The sequence below is a fragment of the Penicillium canescens genome (genome assembly GCF_028828765.1).
Source record: "Penicillium canescens strain IBT 15451 chromosome Unknown utg000004l_segment0_segment0, whole genome shotgun sequence".
Lineage (NCBI taxonomy): Eukaryota > Fungi > Ascomycota > Eurotiomycetes > Eurotiales > Aspergillaceae > Penicillium > Penicillium canescens.
The window spans coordinates 3609116-3629273 of NW_026703966.1; the positions used below are offsets into that span (position 1 = coordinate 3609116).

The 20158-nt window shown below is 49.5% G+C and overlaps 11 protein-coding genes across 11 annotated transcripts; 5 read left to right on the top strand and 6 right to left on the bottom strand.

The window, feature by feature from the left end:
* Window positions 1-8: 8 nt before the first annotated feature.
* Window positions 9-1822, top strand: sam50 (SAM complex subunit SAM50). The gene is made up of 4 exons (XM_058515461.1): window positions 9-60; window positions 120-236; window positions 330-516; window positions 582-1822. Exons 1-4 carry the CDS (start codon window positions 28-30, stop codon window positions 1784-1786), a joined length of 1542 nt encoding a protein of 513 aa, XP_058372639.1. The 5' UTR covers window positions 9-27; the 3' UTR covers window positions 1787-1822.
* A 478-nt stretch (window positions 1823-2300) lies between these two features.
* On the top strand, window positions 2301-3405 carry N7446_006715 (holocytochrome c synthase CYC3; the record flags this gene model as incomplete). Its single annotated transcript, XM_058515462.1, has 3 exons — window positions 2301-2378; window positions 2434-3080; window positions 3141-3405. The coding sequence occupies 3 exons, from the start codon at window positions 2301-2303 to the stop codon at window positions 3403-3405; spliced, it is 990 nt and encodes a 329-aa protein (XP_058372640.1).
* Window positions 3406-3766: 361 nt separating this feature from the next.
* N7446_006716 (ABC1 kinase family protein) lies at window positions 3767-5918 on the bottom strand (the record flags this gene model as incomplete). The annotated part of the gene is made up of 3 exons (XM_058515463.1): window positions 3767-3944; window positions 4011-5353; window positions 5403-5918. The coding sequence occupies 3 exons, from the start codon at window positions 5916-5918 to the stop codon at window positions 3767-3769; spliced, it is 2037 nt and encodes a 678-aa protein (XP_058372641.1).
* Window positions 5919-6642: 724 nt separating this feature from the next.
* On the top strand, window positions 6643-7925 carry N7446_006717 (uncharacterized protein; the record flags this gene model as incomplete). The annotated part of the gene is made up of 2 exons (XM_058515464.1): window positions 6643-6957; window positions 7005-7925. 2 exons carry the CDS (start codon window positions 6643-6645, stop codon window positions 7923-7925), a joined length of 1236 nt encoding a protein of 411 aa, XP_058372642.1.
* A 300-nt stretch (window positions 7926-8225) lies between these two features.
* Window positions 8226-10583, bottom strand: N7446_006718 (uncharacterized protein; the record flags this gene model as incomplete). The annotated part of the gene is made up of 6 exons (XM_058515465.1): window positions 8226-8315; window positions 8367-9556; window positions 9616-9750; window positions 9804-9923; window positions 9975-10109; window positions 10163-10583. The coding sequence occupies 6 exons, from the start codon at window positions 10581-10583 to the stop codon at window positions 8226-8228; spliced, it is 2091 nt and encodes a 696-aa protein (XP_058372643.1).
* Window positions 10584-11193: 610 nt separating this feature from the next.
* Window positions 11194-11631, top strand: N7446_006719 (dolichol-phosphate mannosyltransferase subunit 3; the record flags this gene model as incomplete). Its single annotated transcript, XM_058515466.1, has 3 exons — window positions 11194-11241; window positions 11306-11374; window positions 11470-11631. 3 exons carry the CDS (start codon window positions 11194-11196, stop codon window positions 11629-11631), a joined length of 279 nt encoding a protein of 92 aa, XP_058372644.1.
* A 581-nt stretch (window positions 11632-12212) lies between these two features.
* N7446_006720 (xanthine phosphoribosyltransferase) lies at window positions 12213-13230 on the bottom strand (the record flags this gene model as incomplete). Its single annotated transcript, XM_058515467.1, has 5 exons — window positions 12213-12261; window positions 12317-12429; window positions 12522-12834; window positions 12955-13061; window positions 13198-13230. The coding sequence occupies 5 exons, from the start codon at window positions 13228-13230 to the stop codon at window positions 12213-12215; spliced, it is 615 nt and encodes a 204-aa protein (XP_058372645.1).
* Window positions 13231-13490: 260 nt separating this feature from the next.
* On the bottom strand, window positions 13491-14873 carry N7446_006721 (thermophilic desulfurizing enzyme family protein; the record flags this gene model as incomplete). The annotated part of the gene is made up of 3 exons (XM_058515468.1): window positions 13491-14004; window positions 14058-14531; window positions 14584-14873. 3 exons carry the CDS (start codon window positions 14871-14873, stop codon window positions 13491-13493), a joined length of 1278 nt encoding a protein of 425 aa, XP_058372646.1.
* Window positions 14874-15359: 486 nt separating this feature from the next.
* On the bottom strand, window positions 15360-16203 carry N7446_006722 (uncharacterized protein; the record flags this gene model as incomplete). The annotated part of the gene is made up of 3 exons (XM_058515469.1): window positions 15360-15772; window positions 15832-16027; window positions 16084-16203. The coding sequence occupies 3 exons, from the start codon at window positions 16201-16203 to the stop codon at window positions 15360-15362; spliced, it is 729 nt and encodes a 242-aa protein (XP_058372647.1).
* A 696-nt stretch (window positions 16204-16899) lies between these two features.
* Window positions 16900-17969, bottom strand: N7446_006723 (ESCRT-II subunit protein SNF8). Its single transcript, XM_058515470.1, has 2 exons — window positions 17464-17969; window positions 16900-17401 (listed from the first exon to the last, which is right to left on the bottom strand). The coding sequence occupies exons 1-2, from the start codon at window positions 17934-17936 to the stop codon at window positions 17089-17091; spliced, it is 786 nt and encodes a 261-aa protein (XP_058372648.1). The 5' UTR covers window positions 17937-17969; the 3' UTR covers window positions 16900-17088.
* Window positions 17970-18226: 257 nt separating this feature from the next.
* On the top strand, window positions 18227-19810 carry N7446_006724 (60S ribosomal protein uL30; the record flags this gene model as incomplete). Its single annotated transcript, XM_058515471.1, has 3 exons — window positions 18227-18240; window positions 18862-18973; window positions 19184-19810. The coding sequence occupies 3 exons, from the start codon at window positions 18227-18229 to the stop codon at window positions 19808-19810; spliced, it is 753 nt and encodes a 250-aa protein (XP_058372649.1).
* Between the last annotated feature and the right edge of the window lie 348 nt (window positions 19811-20158).

The window sequence follows — 20158 nt, forward strand, 5'->3', positions numbered from 1 at the left end:
AGGAGGTTCTAGCCATTCGGCGCAATAATGTCTTCCTCATTTGCTGCCGGAGATGAGAGCGTGAGTATATATAGACAGACTGTATTTGCCACATCTCATCATTACTGACCTTTACTTAGGTCTTCGAGCGTCTACAACAGCGCGCAGACCCCAAGGTGCTGGAAGAGCAACAAAATGCCGTGAATGAGCGTATGCAAGCTATTTACCAAAAAGCACAGAGTAGACTTGCAGAATTGGTGTGTTTCCCAACCCCTGGAAGCAGAATATAGCTGTCAATCTGCGTTTGCTTGCCTGCGGAGCCCCCGGCTGATTGTGAATTCGACATCTAGATCGACGAAAACTCGACATTGCCCTGTACAATCTCCTCGGTCCAAGTGACAAGTGCTCCTCACACTCGTCGCAGCTTCCTAGAGCGCAGCCTGAGCCCGCTTTTGAGCGAGAACAAGGGTCGCCCTTATACACTGTCGGAGGCGTTGCGGGAGGTGTCGGCTACAGCTGATAAGCTTGGTCGGTTTGGTATGGGTCTTCAAAAATAAAAAGAGAAAGTGGTATTGGTGGAATACTCGCTAACAATTACAAAGATCTGTTCCACCAGCCTATTTCCGTATACTTGGATGAGTCGCAGAGCCAGAATGGCATGCGCAACATCGATGTCTACTTGGCCACCCGGGAGAAGTCCCGCGTGCTACTGAAGACCGGGACTGACCTTGGAAATGCCGAGGGCTCAGCGTACGGAAACCTTCTCTGGCGCAATGTCTTCGGTGGCGCCGAGACTCTGAACTTGAATGCTTCGCTCGGTACTCGCACGCGGTCCGCTTACCAGGCTGCGTTCGAGACTCCAATCTTGGGTGACCCTGATTTCCGCCTGGAAGTTGGTGGCATTGCAAGCTCTACTCAAAAGTCTTGGGCTAGCCACGAAGAGGTCGTCAAGGGCGGCTGGAGCAAGCTCCGATGGATCAGCAAATCTGGACACCGTCACGAGTTGGGCTACAATGGTTTCTGGAGACAGCTTACTGGCCTTGCAGAGAATGCCTCCCCTACCGTCCGCGCAGATGCGGGTGACAGCGTGAAGAGTAGCATCTTCCACAGCTGGGTCAATGACCAGCGTGATAATGCCCTCTTGCCATCTCGCGGTTACTACGCCAAGGCCTTTAACGAAGTTGCCGGCATTGGCCCTCTGAAGGGTGATGTCTCTTTCTGGAAGTCAGAGATTGAAACTCAGGGTGCTATCCCTATCCCCGTCCCCGGCATCAAGGGTGATAGCGGTGTCAGCTTTACCACTGGGTTCCGTGCCGGTCTTCTCTACCCCCTCGGACTAGACTCCAACTCTCGCCCCCAGCTTTCCCGTGTTAATGACCGCTTCCTCCTCGGGGGGCCTACCGATGTTCGTGGATTCCGTCTCTGCGGTCTCGGTCCCCGTGAGGGAGCCGACTCCCTAGGCGGCGATGTCTACGCTGCCGGAAGCGCCAACTTGCTGTTCCCTCTTCCTCGACTTGGTGCTGAGAAGCCTGTGCGCTTCCAGGCTTTCCTGAACGGTGGCCGTCTGTTGCCTCTGCGAACATCCCAAAAGGCTACTCCCACTACCAATGGTGAGGTGCAAGATGCTATGGCCTCCACATTGTCTGAATTACAAAATGGCCTGCCCAGCATTGCAGCTGGCTTTGGTATTGTCTATGCACACCCTGTTGCTCGGTTCGAGCTCAACTTCTCCTTGCCTCTGGTGTTGAGAAAGGGCGAAGAAGGCCGCAAAGGGTTGCAGCTGGGGATTGGCATTAACTTTTTGTAAACATGTGATAGTAGACTTATTGCGAATTCATACCACTCTTACATCGCTTATAAACCAACTTTAACCCCAATTCATAAGACATCGGGAGGTGCAGAGCACGGCTATTCGATCTTGACCTCTAGAAACAATAATAGCTATATAATTGACTTTACATCGCTGTACTGTCGTGCTTAATACTGCTAATAGTCTCTAGCTAGCTATAAAACTATGCGTTAGATATTTTAGCATCGCTTTCAAATGGCCTGAAAAGTGGATTACAAAAATGCTTAGATATCAGCTATGGTAATAGGGTAAGATTTGCCTTAAAGAAATTGTATTCGCTCGTAGTTATACACACTGTCTAGAGACTAAGGCGATATATATAACTTTGCGCTAGAGATGTTGTTTAAACTTCACCGCTTTGGGCTAGGTCTATCACGTGGGACTTTATGTCATCAGAAAAAGTCCGCCTGCTCCATCTTTTATCGCGTGAAGGCGTTTTCTCATCTTCTGTACAACAAGAAATCTTTACAAAATGGGTTGGTTTTGGGCAGACTCTCCAAAAGTTCCTACACCACCGGCTCCACACGGATCCTCAGGTGCCGCTCCTCCAGTCCGTCTCCCGCGCAAACTATACTTGGATTATATGTACTGACCCGTGTCTACAGCCGGGATGCCCGATGCACGAGTCTGGAGCAGCGCCAGTGCGCGCTGAACTTCCCGATGCCTGCCCGATGAAATCCGCCGACTCGCCATTCTATACACCACCGAAATCGTCCTCCGCGCAAACGCCGCAGCCACCCGCGCCGGCCCCGGCCAAGCCCTCTACCTTGTCGCGACTGAACCCTATGAACTATATGTTCGCGTCCATCTCCCAAGAGCGCGCTGAGAACCAGACTGTCGACCTCCCTGTTGACCGTGAGCCCTCTTCTATTCCTAGGGGTGACGCGGAAGGGAACTGGGAGTACCCGTCTCCCCAACAAATGTACAATGCGATGCTGCGCAAAGGACATACCGACACTCCCCAGGATGCCGTCGAGTCGATGGTTGCGGTTCACAACTTCCTGAATGAAGGCGCCTGGAACGAGATCGTCGGATGGGAGCGCGTGTTTGCCAAGGGTCTCATGGCTGGATGGGAAAAGTGCCGACGCGGCGAGGAAAACCTGAGCTTCGACCTGTACCACGATGAAATGACTGGTAAAATCGATCAGTCTTCCGAGCCTCGTCTGCTCCGATTCCAGGGACGGCCGAAAGAATTGACTCCCAAGGCACAGATCTTCCAGGCCCTTGGTTGGGCATACCCAAGCAAATTTGAGTAAGCGATTCAAATATCCATGCAAATTCATGAGGCAGAGACTGACTTCAATCTCAACAGGACAAAACCCCCATTCGACCGTCACGACTGGTATGTCATCCGCCAAACTCCTGCTGGCCCCAAGGAAGTTCGGTACGTGATCGACTACTACTCCGGCGAGCCCGAACCCACCGGAGAGCCCGTCTTCTACCTCGACATCCGTCCCGCATTGGACTCGCCCACAGCCGCTGTTGAACGACTAATGCGATGGGGCGGTGATGTCTGGTGGAGGGCTAGCGGCGCCTCTGTCCGTGAACAGGCTGCACAGGCTTCGCGTCAACACTGAAATTACCGTTGATCAGGCTGACTACTTCTCCACTCTACTTTGTACACTTTTGAAGACATGGCGCAGGCGTTCCATGATTCATCTTCGGCGCTTATGCTTGTATTATGTTCTTTTTCTTCCCTCTTGTCTTATACAACCTTGCTTCGTCTTGCTAGGCTATGTGAGCACACGCATGATAATGATCTTCGCATTAATTTGACCAGAGTTAGATGTTTATATTATTGATCCATCTACTAGCTTATTTTCCAACGTTAGATACAAACTAAACATATGTCTCTGGTGAATTCGTGTAATTTCATCTAATCACTCATATCAACTGTGAAGAAGGAACATGTCTATAGTACAAAATGGGTGAAGGGGCTCATATATTAGGCGACAGTTGGTCGTACTTGACGCAGTGTTCTACACTCTCAATGCTAGCCTGCAGCAACCCACGAGCTTCTAGGCCAACCCAAACTCGAAGCATCGAGGTGTCACCTGAGCGTACAGTCTGCAAGAATGTACTGCCAGATCCCAGCTGTCGTAAAATGGGAAGCGCACTAGAGAAATGTCAGTCACTACAATCCACAAGAGGCAGACTGAAACCTCACGGGGGAAGCACTCACCTCTTAAACAGATCTAGGTCGGGGTTGAGGCTGCGTCCAATACCTTCAAGAAGAAGACAAGAAATAACAACGTTTACAAAATCTCCTTCAAACCGCACATGGTGACCGCGGACCATAGTCAATACTTCACTTAGAACGTCGCCGATCTTGACATTTCCTAGAGCAAACGTTCTTGACTTGATGCTCAGAACTAGATGCTGCATTTTCAGTGCAAATACTTCTGGGTCGAGTACCTCTGCGGGCGTCCGACATCGCTCGACCATGAGCTGACCAGCCCGGTAGCCGTCAAACTCAGCAATAGCCCGGAACAGATCTAGGAAATTCCGTCGGTTGAGGTCATTCAATTGAGTGACGAGACCTGTGTCAATAAAAATAAGCTGCGGTCGATACCCCTCGTCATTGAGCTGGGAAAGAGCAGCGTTCCAATCATCGCGGTTATGAGAGTGTGGGCGTAAACGTCTGAGGACTGCTTCCGTCACGTCAACTTCAGCCCGTGTCGGGGCATCAAATGCACGGGAATGTTTGCGGAGGGAAAGGTCAAGCTCGCTAGGTTTGTAAAACCGAACCATAATGTTTCCCGGGTGGAGGTCCGCATGAATGAAATTGTCAATGAGAAGCATATGCAAGAAAGCATCTAGGCCTTCGTTGGCAATATCGTGCTGGTACACACCTCCTCCGATATCCAAGAAGGTGGCCAATGGGATACCCTGCGCGAACTCCTCGACCAGTACCTCGCGGGTGGTGTAATCTAGATACGGATACGGGAACCAGGCAGTGGTACGAGACATGAATTTCTGACGGAACATAACCAGGTTGGTAGCCTCGATCCGGAGATCCAACTGGAGCTTCATCATTTCCCCGAACTGTTGGACCTCGTCGGGGAAGGATAGCCAGTGCATTGTTGGGATAGCATTGATCATCGAGGCGAAGAACGACATAATCTTCAAGTCTCTGCGGATCATCTGCTCAACCCGGGGATGCAGAACCTTGATCGCCACATACGAGGATGGCACTCGCTGCGGGGAACTTTTGACCAGTACGTCGACATTCTTTCGAACCTTCGCGCCCAGCGTTTCCGGTTCAATGCCCAGTTCTTGCTCACTAGAAGCAGCCAAGCTCGGCTTCAACTTCGCTTTGTAGACCTGCGCAATCGCGCCGACCCCGAGAGGTTCCTCCTGGAATTCTTCAAAGATATCCTCGAACGGCAGTCCATTGAATGCCCTGCAAATAATTCGTTTCGTTTGCCAAAGTGAGTGAGCGGGCGCGTTCGAGTGTAGAGACGACATTATGTTGCACATTTCAGGAGGGAAGATATCGGTTCGCGATGCGGCCCATTGCCCGAGCTGTTCAGGTTAGTACACAGTAAACGGCTTGCCAGGCAGGAGAGCTTACCTTGATAAATGCAGGCCCAGCCCGCTCCATAGCCTTCACCAAGAAGCGATACCACCACAGGGTGCCAGTCCGCGCACTGTCGTGATCCTGGACTTTTCGTCCAATCCAAATGGCCGGCACCGCGGCGACGACCGGAATGAAAATGATGGCGAGGTGCATAAACCGGAACCCTGTGGCGATAGGGTCATAGACGTAGTAGTAGAAGTAGACCCATATTGTCTGGCAGAGCTTGGAGAGACCTTGCGCGTCAGGCGAAACCGTCTTCCGAACCTCTTCGCGCGAGGCCTCCAGCATCTGCATCTCAGCGGTCTTGCCTTGACCATCATTATCCTCTGCTAGTTTCAAGAATGCGACTGGAGCCAGGGCAGTCATAAACAGCCCTCCTATGATGGGACCCCGGCGCGAGGTGCCCTTGGGCAATTGCCGAGGCCATGACGGGCGACCGAAATGGTGTCGAGGGAGACGCGGAAGACCGCGCTTGAGACAGAAACGGCCGAATAGGACGGCCGTCCTCATGATTCCATGTAGAGATATGTTAACATGGAACAGAGTGTATACTGCAATGTAGAGTAGAGTGTAGAGAGTGTGAAGTGAGCTCGGATGTGCATAAACACGTGCTGGCGACGTCATATCCGAGGAACAAGAACATCACATCTAAACTTGTCTACACTTTATACCAGAGGACTACGTCGCTCACTCCTCTGAAGCTGGAATACTTGAATCTAAATCAATTTAATCCAATATGACTTGTATTTCTCAAACAATCAAGGTCCACTTTGAGTACTTCATCCTGACCCACAGAGATGGACATAAGCATTGACTAGCACCACAGAGACAGAGATGTGCATACTTCACAGATGCATTGGATCAAGTAATTATGCCCTCAATCTCGACTTGATCCCCTTCCGAAGTCGTCGCACTTCACATTCCACAGCCACATTCTTCACCCTTTGTCCGCTTGCCGCCGTCAACCATTGCCCGATCCGGCAGTACACGGTTGATCCTAACTGCTTTGTCAAGAACAAAGAGCTGAGATGGTCGATCTTGGGTTGACAGCGGACTCGATCAATGACTGAGGGTGATAAGCTCCCGAAAACGGATCACAAAGCTTTATTCAAACGACCGGAAAGACAGTCTTGGCCGCCATTAAATGGGCCCTGATACCCCAGAGTCTCACAATGGGTTGTCCAACTTTCTCGGCTAGCAAAGCACCTGTAAGGTGGCGCGGGAACGGTTAATTATGCGTCACACTCGCAACCTCCGCGATGTCGAGGCCAACAAAGAGGAGAAGCCTGCCAACTGGCGCGACTGGGTCTTGGTCTTCCTGTGGAGCTTTTTGGGTTATATGTGCATCATCTTGACGGTGCTAACCTACTTCAATCCGGGGATCTTACCGTTCGATGTCACTTCAGTGCTGTTCCGAAAGGAGGTCTCTCCGTTCTTCGCATTCTCGCAGGGATCGAACCATTACTCCAAGCCCCAGGGCTTCAAGATTGTCGCTCTGGTTCCTTTCACTAACCGTGAGCCTACATCAATTCTGGAATGCTATCTGCAGGTAAGTCACTTTGCATCTCTATTATGGTTTTATCTAACATATCCCAGAAAAATTTGGTTCATAATGATGGATTCCTTGACCAGGTTGTCTTTGTGCCGCAGGCGAATGACGCCCTTAGCATGGAATGGCTGTATTCAATCGTCAATCAAACACCCGAATATGCTATTGCTCCAGCCGGCCAGGACATGGAGTGGAAGTCTGTAATGAACAATGTGATGTACATCCGAATTGACGGCGACACCGTGTTCCTGGAAGATCACACCATTCCAACAATTGTCAACACGAAACTTAATAATCCCAGCTCCATTATGGTGTCAGCCAATGTCGTGAACGAGGCAGCTCTCGCATCACTTCACAGTCATCCGGGTATTGCACTTCCATATCTCCCAGAGCTATACCACGTCGACCAACCATCCCGATCAAACTCTGAACTGCATCAAGATTGGCGAGCTTCAAGTCTCCCACACTGGCAAGGCCCCTTGAGCTTCAGAATCGACAAAGACTTTGAACCGCCTTTCGAAGGCCACCGCTGGTTGCTGCCTAGCGATAAGAGCATTGATCGAGACCCTATCTCCGCTTCAGTATACACCGACACTGGTCCCACCCTAGACGACTGGACAGTCGGTGCACAGCAGCACTATTCGTTCTTGTACCACCTCGAAGACAATGACTTGGGACGTTACAAGTTCCCGATCTGGGTCGATCCCACTGAGCCCATCAGCCAAAACTTTGGATGCTTCTGGGGCAATGATGCGGTGGCTGTGCACCATATGTTCCGCCACAACAGCAAGACAACAACTTCTCATCCAAAGAAACCGGATGGAAATCGCCCGCATGTCATAATTGATGGCAAGGGTCTCGTTTCGCATTATTCTTCCCGTCAAGGTGCGGCTGGTTTGGATGCTACGGATCTTCTGGCTCGTTATCGAGCATATGCAGAAGAGCGAGTGTGCTTGCAGACAGAGTAATATTGACGAGCACGAGTCAAGGGTGTGTCGGGGAGGGAAGAGATGATGTATATACAAATACCCAATGTTTTTGTCCGGCTATCAATGGCCTCTTAATTATCACACCTCGATTTCAACCACTTTTTCTTCTACAGTTTTAGAACAATAGGAAAAGGGAGAAGATATTTTTTTCATTACAGCTTAAGAGCCGAAGAAAGACTCTTTCTTGGGTCTTCGTCTATAAGTATTGCTTAATCTATACTGGCTTGGTATACGAACGTGACAAAGGGTGCATCCGAAAGTTCATGTTGAAGTACATAACTAAGCGTCCGCAGTAGCTCCCAGCTGGAAAGTATGAGCTTTCACCAAATCCCGTAGCATATCTCTATATCCGACAGGGAGTGCACCGGCCTATTATCCAATTAGTATATGCTTATCATCATTTTTGGACACCAAACTCACCTCATTCTGCAGCAGCTCTTTCACAAGAATATATGCGTTGTCTCGGTCCTTGCTCTCTTGAGATTTGTCGGTTTCTTCCTCGGTGCCATCTTGACGGGAAGTCTTTGCGCCCAGCGTCGTCTTGAGCAATTCGGTGACCTCAGTCTTGTGCAAGCAGTCCACAACCGCGGCACACCCAAGCTTATTCGTCGCCATCAACGCAAGAGCAAACCAGCCCTCACTGCGGACAACAGGCCATTGAGCCTGTGTGATCATAGCACCCAATGGTAGGGCAAGACCATCATGCAGAGTAAACAGCTTATCGAGCAAAGTGTTTGCTTGTTCATCTCCATCACGAGCTTTGGGGCTAAGAGTACGGCAAATCGAAGCAACCGTACGTCCAATCTCGGTCTTGATTGGCGTAGAATCTGACTTCTCGAAAAGAGACAATAGCAAAGAGAGATATGTCCGCTGATTAGCCGGAGAGTCGGGGTCTTGTGATAGAGGAGCAAGAAGGTGTGAGATGTTATCAATTGAAGAAATGATCACTTGGCGCGCAATGCTCGCGGCAGAGAATTGAACCTGCGGAACAGATTCATATGCCCATAACCGCGAAACGGCAGGAATGATACCAGCTTCTCCAAGAATGACTCTGTTATCACCAGCGATTGCCAGATTCTTTAGGAAGCCAAGGGAAGAGTGCAATACTGCACCCCGAGATTCGCCATTCAAGACGAAGATCAACTCTTCATGAATCTTCAGATCTCGGACCATCACCTGGCAGACCTCGTCAGACCGAGCCAGATTGCCAAGTATGACACAGGCACAGATCTGAAGCTGGTCTTCATCTGCAACCACCCAAGACTTCAACAACTGTGAAATAGAGGAGTCGAGGGGATAATGCTGAGCGAACAACGGGGACGCAGATACCTCAGCCAAGGCTTGGTTGATCTTAAGCCGAAGCTGGGCGATAGCCTTGACATCTTCGGCAGAGGATTGATCGAACTCAATTGAGAACGAACGACGCAAGACGTCGAGTACGCCCTCTACCATGCCGTTTGATACACAAACAGCCTGGAACTTTTCTTTTTCTAAGTAAGTGGTAAGAGAAGTGACCAAGGATGAGAAGTGCGAAAATTCAAGAGTCTCATCGAGGGCAAGCTCCATCAGCAGCAAGATGGTGCCATCAGGTGATTTCTCAATGCCCTCGGCTGTAAATGCATCATGTCAGATCCGGGCTCAATGTACTAAATTCTGGAGCAAATCGTACCTTGTTCTGAGGCCAGTTCAATCAAGTCGTAGGAAAAGTTGAGCAGAGCCTCGTTACCCTCGACCTCTCCGTCTTTGATCAACTTCAACAATATATAGGCAGTCCGATTAGTAGCAATCTGAGTATGTGCGGGTTCTAAAACCATGTCAGCAAGAAATGTATTACCAACTAATGCTCCTGAGACACACCATAATCCATGCAGATGTTGTAAATCACCGGAATGGCAATGAAAACCAACTGTGGATCAAGGAAGTATCGGATGATAGCAAGGGTGTAGTTTCCCTTGACGACAATATCTCTGTTCTCATCTGAATAGACATCAGCTTATGAATAAATAAGAGGAACAAACGGCAGCCTACCCGTATCGGCACAGGAGTTGCCGATAACTCGTAAAGAATGAAGTAGCAAGCTGGTATCGACCCCATCTTTCAAGGAGACCACATCCAAAAAGAATTTCAAGATACCTGACTGCCCAAATGGAGCACGCCATAATGCTGAATTGAAATTAGCAAGTCAATTAGTCGACACATACATCACATTGACTCACGATCTCTGCTCCCATTCGCAATGATCTCAGTAGCTTGAACCAAGTACTCCGAGTTACAGGTCCACAGCTTGTTCAGCGTGTCTATCACACTCTGTAAAGTCTCTGCATCTCGGCGTCCTCTTCTTGTGGTAGCATCTGACTCTTCAAGGGAGGCATGGAGCTCCTTGAGATCGAAGTTGTTTCCAGCTTCATCGCTCTCTTGGGCCTTTTCGATGATGTCCCGCAAAGCACGAAACATCCCTTGTTGTTCTTCCGAGTCAACGGCTTCAGAGCCTCGTGCTGGTAGAGAAGAAGAGAATCCAGATAGATCCGAGAGGATATCTTTGACGGGAGGTAGGTCCCAATCTCCCTTTTTTGAAACTGACTGGCTGGCAGCTCCATGGCCGGATTGAGCGGTAGATATACCAGCTTGGGAAGACATCTTGCCAAATGGAGAACCGATAGTTGCCTCCAGAGAATTGTATGACCAGAAGGGGTCTGTGTGGACTCCAGATGAGAGTTCCTTACCCGAACTGGAAACGGTCTCTCAAATTGTAGATGGAGCCTAGAGGGCGGCCTGGTTTCCGCTTGGGGCTATGGATAGCAGTGATCCACTAGACGAAGGCAGGCAACAATGACCAGAAGTGGAAGCACTTATGGGAGGAATATCACAAATGTTTAGCGTTTAGCTTGGTGGACGGGGGGTGCTGCCTGAGGGATTCAGGCATCAACACCATTTAGGTTAGGCGGAGAAGGTATACATGCACCTTCTCGCTGTTTCTCTATATTAAAGAGATATTAATGAAGACAAAGAACTAGAATGGATTAAACTGCAGTTCCAACTATCATGTAGTCATCAATTAGCCCTATAGTTGCCCAGCTCCGACTGTAGACTGTAGACCCAGTGACCTGATCCGGGCGCCAAGAACCCCCAAGCTGGCCTCTGCCGCATACAACATCTCCAAGTCCCTCATTTTGCCTAACCATTTCGTCTCTTCACACTTGACCAACCTTCTCTCCTTTGTGAATCTAACATCTCAAACCTACCCACCATGACGCGCGCTATTCAAACCCTCTCCGTCCTCCTCCTTGTCTCCTCCGTACGCTCCAAGTCCCTCCCAGGAGAAACCAAGTACCATCTGCACCTTACTAACAATTGATCAGCTCTACCTCGTCCTTTACCTGGGCCTCGTCCCTCTGAATGAGACCGTACAGACTGAAGTCATCCCAGTTGTATGTCGCCCGCTCCGTCAACCCCTCGAGCCCGCCGCAGTCGTGAAATACACATTGTCAATGAAACCAAAGCTAACATCCATACTTCCAACCAGCTCCCCTTCTACGCCGTCATCGTTTTCGGATGCTACCTCCTCGGTCGTCTGGGCATTGCGATCTTCACGTTTAACGATGTCCCCGAGGCACACGCCGAGCTACAGAAGGAGATCGAGCAGGCCAAGATTGAGCTGCGCCAGGGCAAGGTTGAGGTCGATTAAATGCGCAATTCCTGTGTCTATGTGCACAGGTTAGCTTGGTAGCCAGATAACCTAACCTACCCTCAAATAGGGTCTGGGGAGTTCTAGGAGAGTTCTGGCTGTGGATTGGTGCTTGGACGCGGAAGTTGTCTACGCGGCGTTTAAGAGGCGCGGCCCGAATCCGATATAATACGCTATGCTCCAGCTTTTGTTTCGCTATCAATGCAATGTTCTCTTGATACCCGTCTACAATTCAATTGGTTCGCGAGGAATGTGTTTCCTAAACCCCAGGCGGGCCACCAGGGTTGTCCTCCGAGTGATTACGACAAGTCTCTCGATGGCTATAAAGAGTATGCTCGGGTTGTTTGGAGTATGGAAGTGCAGTTCAATTAGGGAATCTTCCGGGGCAATCTGCCGATGTGCCAAAAAAAAAAAGGAACTTTTCTATAAATTCATCAAGGATATCGTAAAAAGTACATGCTCAGGGTTGTGCACTTGAACCTTGAGCATGGAAAGCAAAATCGACGACCAAAATGGCCGCCAATGCAGGCTTTTAGAGCGCCGCGCAAACCAGAATGCTATATGCAAATGCCCTCGTCTGTTTAGATAAGAGGGTTCTCCTTGGCCAGAGCATCGTGCTCATCAATGTCCCTGCAACCATGTTAGTCTCAATCAAGCAGAAAGGATCTGAGTCTGAGGAACATACTTAGCCTCCCAGGGGTAGCAGATCCAGACATCATCGGTGGTAACGGAAGCGTGGTAACGACCACCCTCCATCATATCAGCGGGCAGCACACCCTTCTTCTCCTTGTTCTTGTTCTATTCCAATTGTCAGCACCAATATCAACCCGACACTCTCTCGAGAGGAGAGAAAGAGAAGGAAGGGGGTGGGGGAGGTGGGAAACACATACGTGCAGAACAAAGACGAAAAAGTTGGTCTTCTCGCCCTCACGACCAAGCTGCTTCTGAGCAATCTCCACATCCTTCTGGAGCTCGCGAACAGCGTACTCAAGGGTTGTACGGGTATCATCAACCTCGTCGACAATCAGAATGTTCTTGCCAATCAAGTTGGCCATCTCTAGAGAGCTCATGTCAAGCCATTGGGTGCGGGTGACCTTGGTACCAGGGACCTCCTCGGCATCGCCGCGGCCGAGATCCTCGTAGAGGGAGAGACCGATGGCCTGGATGGGGATGTTGGGGTCGCCGGTGCGCTTGAGGAAGGATCTGTATTAGAGTGGACGTTAGTATACTTGGACTTGTGGTCTGGCAGTCGCAACTGTGATATGGCGTGCATATGTGGATTTCGCAGACTGCAGACTGCGGGTGTAGTGCAGTGTTGCATACCGGAGAATACGAGCAGGAACGTAACCACCGCCGCCGATGGCGATCATAAGGTTGGGGTGGAAGTCCTTGAGAATTTGGTCCGCCGAGGTCTGGCAGAGCTTGTGGACCTAGGGTGGTTTGTTAGCATTTTTAGCCTCAAAAAGTCTTGCAGGCTGTGATAGGACAGTCTGCGCTGTCGCAGGGAAAGTAAATTCCCTGTCCTTGTGCGAAAGAAGAAACGGTCCATTCCATATGGGATCATACCTGGTTATAAGTAACGTAGACCTTTTGCGTCATGATGGCGGTTGAACAGGACAGGACTTGAGGTGTGTAGGAGAGAAAAGTATAGAGACGATCCTGGAGAAAAAAAGGCCTGTCAAATGTCAAGCGCCGTTCCCACAGAAAATGGAGGGGAAATTTTTCTCGGTATCGGCCCGCTCGTATCGCCGCCACTTTTACTACTATATGCTCCGTACACTGCCAAGCTAACACTACATCTTCATTCTTTCTTTTACACATAATTCATTGCATTGCGTCCTTATACCTCATCCTAATATCTAGGTATACCAACTGGGCTCCGGCACTTCATTCAACAGCGCATATCGCCCCACTTCCCGGTTCTTATAAGCCACTGGGTCATGAAGGGTATGGACCCTGATATCTCTCCAGAATCGATCCAAGCCGACCTTCGATGCAGTGGCTCGAGCCCCAGTGACCTCAAAGACCCCGGAAGTGACCCGCAGTCCAACGTCAGTGGTGACAATCTTGACACTGGCCACCCACTCGGCAACTTCCCCACGTTCGCGAGGTGTGAGAGCAGCCTTATCAGATGAATAACGAGCATACAATCCCGAGATCTGATTACCGGCTTGATCTGCGAGGGCTTCTGCTGCACGTAGGTGTGCGAAGAAGTTGCCATATCGTTCCAGGATGTAGAACTCGTCTGTTGCCGATTCCTTGTTGTCACCTCCGAAGGGCCAAGCGCGTGTTGCGGTTGTGGTATACTTCGAGGCGAAATCCAATGAGCCGAGAGCAATGCCGAGGTAGAAGTTGCTGAAGACGAGTTGAATGCTGGAAAGCACTTCAGTATTGGGACAGCGAGTAGGGCATATAAGAATACTTACGTTGGCAGAAGTAAGGTCGCAAATGCAATCTTCAAGGTATCTTCACGCGGCTGCTTGGTCGATGCATCCCATCCTAATGCGTCTGTCCACGGTGCCCGGACATTGTCGATCTTGACGCCCCCAGACTCGGTAAGCCGCAACCCGATATTGTGCCAGTTGTGCGCAAACTGAATGCCATGCTGTTGGGTCTTGACCAGGGCAAATATATGATCCTGAGTGCCGTCCAGAACACCCTCAAGGACTGTCAGGTCAGACACAACACCACCAGTGTTGAAGAACTTGTTTCCGCTGAAAACAATGTTGTCTCCATCCGCCGTAATCTTCAAATCACTGTCGCGGGGGTTCACTGCACCACCTACAAAGTAGTTGTTTGTAATGATCAACTGATGGGTTCGATCGGCTTGTTCAGGTGTGCCGACCACATTTGCGGTGGTAGACCAGAGGAGGTGGTAACCAAGCAGCATGCCGATAGATCTAGTTCCTTGTTAGATTAACGTAGGACTATAGTAAGACAGAGAATTCTTACCCATCGGCCTTTGCAACCTCTCTAATAGCCTTATATCCAACACTCCAGGGCTGTTCGCCACCGCCATACTTCTTAGGACCGAGAAGTTTCAGTAGGCCGGAATATTTGAGCAAGGCAACTTCAGCGCGCGGCGACCTGTTCTCCTGGTCTCTCAGAGCAGCGTCCTGGGCCAGCACCTTGGCGACCTCCTGGGCTCTAGCCAGCCACGCATCTTCGGTGCTTGGAAGCTCGGACCATTTGGTCTGATACTGCGCATAGACAGCAGGGTCTGTCTCGGGAACTGGGGCCATAGTTGAAGTTGGAATTTAGAATATTAAAATCGATTGGTTTCTTCCATCTATAGGGAAAGCAAACAATATATCTATAATGCTCATCTCTCGGGCGAGTAATTCATTACATGCTACTCCAGGATTATCACGCAATGAACATGCACGCCCAAAAATTAGATCTGAGCGCTTTTCGTCAACCTGGGAGCACATGTCGTTATCATTTCTAAGATCAGCCACTGGATTATAATAGCTTATTTCTTAGGATGGAATTGTGATAGTCTATTCATTAACCTTAAGATCTTCTGATCTGCACTTTGTCTCACTCTCCCTGGTCTCGTATCATTTTATGCACTCTTTACTTCTACAGTAAGTTGGAACACTCCGTCTAGATAACTTTATAGATTAATATTGTCAACGCATATTATACGATTTAGCATCGGACATATACGTGTATCCATACATTAACCGTAGTATAGCTCACACTCAGTATAAGCTCTAACTCCCAATTCAATTTGCTTTCTTCTTCTTTCCAAAAAGCCGTGAGGTATCGCCAAGGGGTAGCTCAAGCAGAGACTCCTTCAACAGCAAATGGAAAACAATATACCAGCCCACCAATCCTGCCAGGAAACAAAACACACCTCCAGACTTTTTCAGAGCAGTCGCAGAAGCCGATTTGCCATCAGCTAAAGCAAAGTAACTCGCCGCAACAGTAAGAAAACCAAGATCAACAAACAAAAAGACCAGGATATACGCAAGGTTGCTCGGAAGCGACGCTATCAAGAATGTGAAAACGAAGACCGTCCACAATATCATAAAGAACCCGACCGCATTGTTATATTCCGCGGTACTGTCGCCGCCATAGGCTTGGGCGACACCAAACGCAGGCGTCAAGATCGCACCATAGCCGGCGTAGAACAAGCCTGAAACATCCATCAATTGCTGCTCATCTCTACCAGGGCAGAGTCATAGGTTCACTCACCGAAAGCACTGAATACAGTATAAGCAAATCCGTTACCAATAGACAATTCCCATTGAGCAGTAACCACCAAACCGAATGCCGCAATAAAGAAAAAATTGGCAATAAAGACATTCGCAGTGGTGACGCCTCTCCACTCCATCAGACTCAGCGACAGAGTTGTAAGAGTAGTTCCGAATGCACCAAGGGCAAGGGCAGACTATAATAAAGAGTCAGAATCTAATATCACACTCGAGGCAAGTACTAGACTTACACCTGCGCCGAGGGTTTCGGAGTCTCGACTTTCAAAGTGCCGACATTTTGCTGTTCGATATCAATCGAATTGTCGGGTCTCTTTTCCCCATTAAGGGAGTCTTGTGTGGCTGAAGAGGCCATTGTTGCTCGATGGTGGTATAACAATGAAGTCAATTGAGGAACAGGAAGCAGTGGAGCTAAGCATGGCGGAGGAGGATTGATCTAAGAGCTTTATCTAAATGAATATATTCTCCTTTTTACCGTCATATAGATTCTATATCACATAATTTCCAATGACGATGGCGAGTAGCCCTATGTCGGGACTGCGATCGTCTGGATTGAGTGCTGATCGGGCTCAGGACGGTTCCTTGGGGAGCATGAATTTGAGTCGATCTCAAAGTTTATATTAGAGATGAACTTAAAGGGTCTTACATTTATCGGCCGAGTGGAGTGTATATCACACAATAATGCCGCGGATGATGTGCTTATTCCAACTTCTGACATGATATGCCTGATATGTTCCAAGTGTATTCACCACCACTGAAGATTTGGGACTATGATCCAATAGCACAAGTAGTATTCCAAATATTGGTAGTTCTTTGTGGTGATGCAATTCGATAGGCAATTAATTCCACATTGGTCATAACCCCGGCGTCGTCTTACTTTTGATTACTCTTGACCGCAAGTCGTAGTGCCATTGGCAATGACTCGATGTCAGGCACCCTGCCACCTAAATATCTGAGCACCTCAGAACAAAATCGGTGCTCAGAACAAAATCGACCGTCTCTGTAGATCCGATCGGTATTTCTAAATTCTGTGCAGGCCAAGCTCGCAGTTTCGTGAACCGCTGTAATATGATGAAACGGGCTTGGCCTGCATAGGCCGACAATGATCTGATTGTCTTTCGCATGGGCAAGATACTGCAACGCTGCAAGATGTCTACGTGTAGGCCTTGAGGTGCGCATAGCCCCCTGGTAGGTCTGGTTGTGGCTGGGAAAGTTGTCGTACGACAAAGCGTAAAAAGTTTCACCCGCTATCATCGAGCAGATTCTGAGGTGACCAGTACTCCTTTTCAGGGCCCTGGGCATCCACCCAGACTAAACCGTCAGCAATCAGGTCATCGATTACTGTTTGCGCTCGAGCCTTTTCCCACTTGAGGTTTAATCGCAGCATAGAGACACTGACATATCCTAGAACCTGGATAGCTTCTAGGACAGTTGCTTGGTCAGTGTTGAGCTCTTTTGGAACGGATCGAATATATTGCTTGCTGCCCACGTTGACAATGGAAAACCCAGAGCCTAGAGGCTCAAGGGACCGGACTGCACGTAAGATATCGTCACTGTCAAATCACACGCTTGGGTTAGCCAATAGCATATATAATTCCTCACATGGAGCTCGTACTCTGAAACCTCGAGCCCGCTCCCGATCGCCTTGCCCTTCCCCACTCGTTTGCGGCACTCTTCCACACCAATCAGCCCGCCATTTTCACTCCTTGTTTCTCTACACAGCTCCACGACTCGGACGGCAACCTCAAAGTAGAAATCATTCATATCCCCTCCCAGTATCTGGGTCCAGAAGCTACCTCCCTCGCCCAGCCCACGGCGACCATTCTTGCCTTTGATGTTGCTTGCGGCAAGAGGATCAACTCCGATGGTATTGCACATGCGCGCGAATTCCGCTCGGAAGGTTGGATCGGATTTGATAGTGGAGCTATGTTCCAGGGCAAAGGTATGGAGCAGGGACTGGAAGACCGAGAGCTGGGTCTGAAGAGAGGCTGTATGGGTAGAGCGTAGGTTTGCGCCATGAGTAGCATATGATTGGGTTGCTTGAGTGCGATTTGCAAAGGCCCCGAGGCCGACTCCGCGACGCGACATGATGTAGGTTCTGTTGACAGATCTTGATTCTAGACGTTAGCCCTGGGGTTACCCCAATTCAGGCACCATCGGGCATCAACTAGGCGTCATCTTTGAAGCCCTTATCTGGGGAGCGATAAGGGCTAGGTCCACATTGGGTTAGATCGAACAAGTTCGCGGTTCTAACCATATGTGGCTAGTGGAGACTCCACCCGCACAAGCGAATTCCCTTTTCCTTCTTGTCTGCGAACTTTTTCTTCTCCTTTGACAACCTTCGACAACCACCGGATTCTCGACCTCGGACCTTCAAAATGGCCCCTACTACGTATGATTCCCTCTGACTTCTGTGACTGCTTCGATCTCCTCGAGATTGAAAGGTTTCAGCTATAGTCGCACTTCTCGCTGGAGATGCTACAGCCATCGTCTACCTCGACGATTGTTGCCAGGCACCAGCTCGATCCTTCCTGCCCTCTTTCTCCACTCCAATGGCTCGCATACATTTGTCTGTCGCAGAACACAACATGGGTAGAGAACGAGGGTGATGGAGTTTTGAGGTTGAAAGCGCTTTGCGCCTTCTCTTCCAAAAATATTGTTGTGAGCTATCGTCTCAGTTGTTCATGATGCGGTAACAGCATCCTGCTTCTGATTCGAAGAGCGTCAACACTTCCTCCTGACATTGTTCGGGGTTTTGTCGGATGAAGGCATCATTTGCAGATTGTGGGTGGTTGGCTACGAGAACACTGCGCTGAAAATGTGCAACTAGTATTTGGCCGCTATCAACCAGCCACACTGCAATGGCCCTCACTGATCAAAGACATTTCGTCGAGTTTTTTTATTTTTTTTGCCTTCAGTTGAGAATGTGGCGCTATATGCTGCAATTCTTTCACTCGGCGAATTGTCTCAGTCTTGTTCCTTTGAACAGACTGTTCTAACATGTGTAATACAGCTCCGTCCCCACCCAGAACCAGGTCCTCGTTCCCGAGACCCTTCTGAAGAAGCGCAAGTCCCAGGAGGCTGCCCGCGCTGAGCGCCGTGCTGAGGCCGAGAAGGTCAAGAAGGTTTGTTTATCCTCCCCTGTTACTTCATACCCCCTCTCTCCCCTTGTTCATTATGATGCATAAATACCATTCACACGACTAGACCAAACTACCAATGGGTCGATGCTGTCGTCTGTTAACCATCTTTCGGGTCTGACACTTTGTTCATGCCACTTGGAATTTTTCACACCCAAGATTTTGAAAACTCAAAACTAACTGAGATTTTCATAGGCCAACAAGGAGAAGCGTGGTGTTATCTTCAAGCGCGCCGAGTCCTACGTCCAGGAGTACCGCAACGCTGAGCGCGAGAAGATCCGCCTCAACCGTGTTGCCCGCCAGGAGGGTAACTTCTACGTTGAGGATGAGCCCAAGCTGGTCTTCGTTGTCCGTATCAAGGGTATCAACAAGATCGCTCCCAAGCCCCGCAAGATCCTCCAGCTGCTCCGTCTGCTCCAGATCAACAGCGGTACCTTCATCCGTCTCACCAAGGCTACCCAGGAGATGTTGACCATCGTCAACCCCTACATTGCCTACGGTTACCCCAACCTGAAGTCCGTCCGTGAGCTCCTCTACAAGCGTGGTTACGGAAAGGTCGACAAGCAGCGCACTCCCCTCACCGACAACCAGATCATCGAGGAGCACCTCGGCAAGTACGGCATTGTCTGCATGGAGGATCTGATCCACGAGATCTACACCGTTGGCCCCAACTTCAAGCAAGCCAACAACTTCCTCTGGCCCTTCAAGCTGTCCAACCCCAACGGTGGCTTCCGCACCCGCAAGTTCAAGCACTACATCGAGGGTGGTGACACCGGTAACCGTGAGGACAACATCAACGGTCTCATCCGCCAGATGAACTAGATTGAGTTTTCTCATGAGGGGTTTTGGTATGGGCACTCTCTGACTGCACCGCCACAAAAACTTTCACAAAATTTTACGACTTTACTGTCTTGGGTTGTTTTTTGCACGGGCTGTTTAATATCCTCTGGTCAATTTTAGCGATACGATGGTCTGGGTTTTCCGATCAATTTAATGCTTCAAGCAACCCAATTGCATGGTCAACGACCTTCCAACAATAGTTTGTAAATATTGTAGATGTCCTGCAGCCAGCATAGGCACATTTTTCATTGGTGTCATCTGGGCATTCTCTGATCCGTCCTTTTGCCTTTTTCTAAGGCCGGAATTTGTCCCGAGGTCCGAGTTTCACCT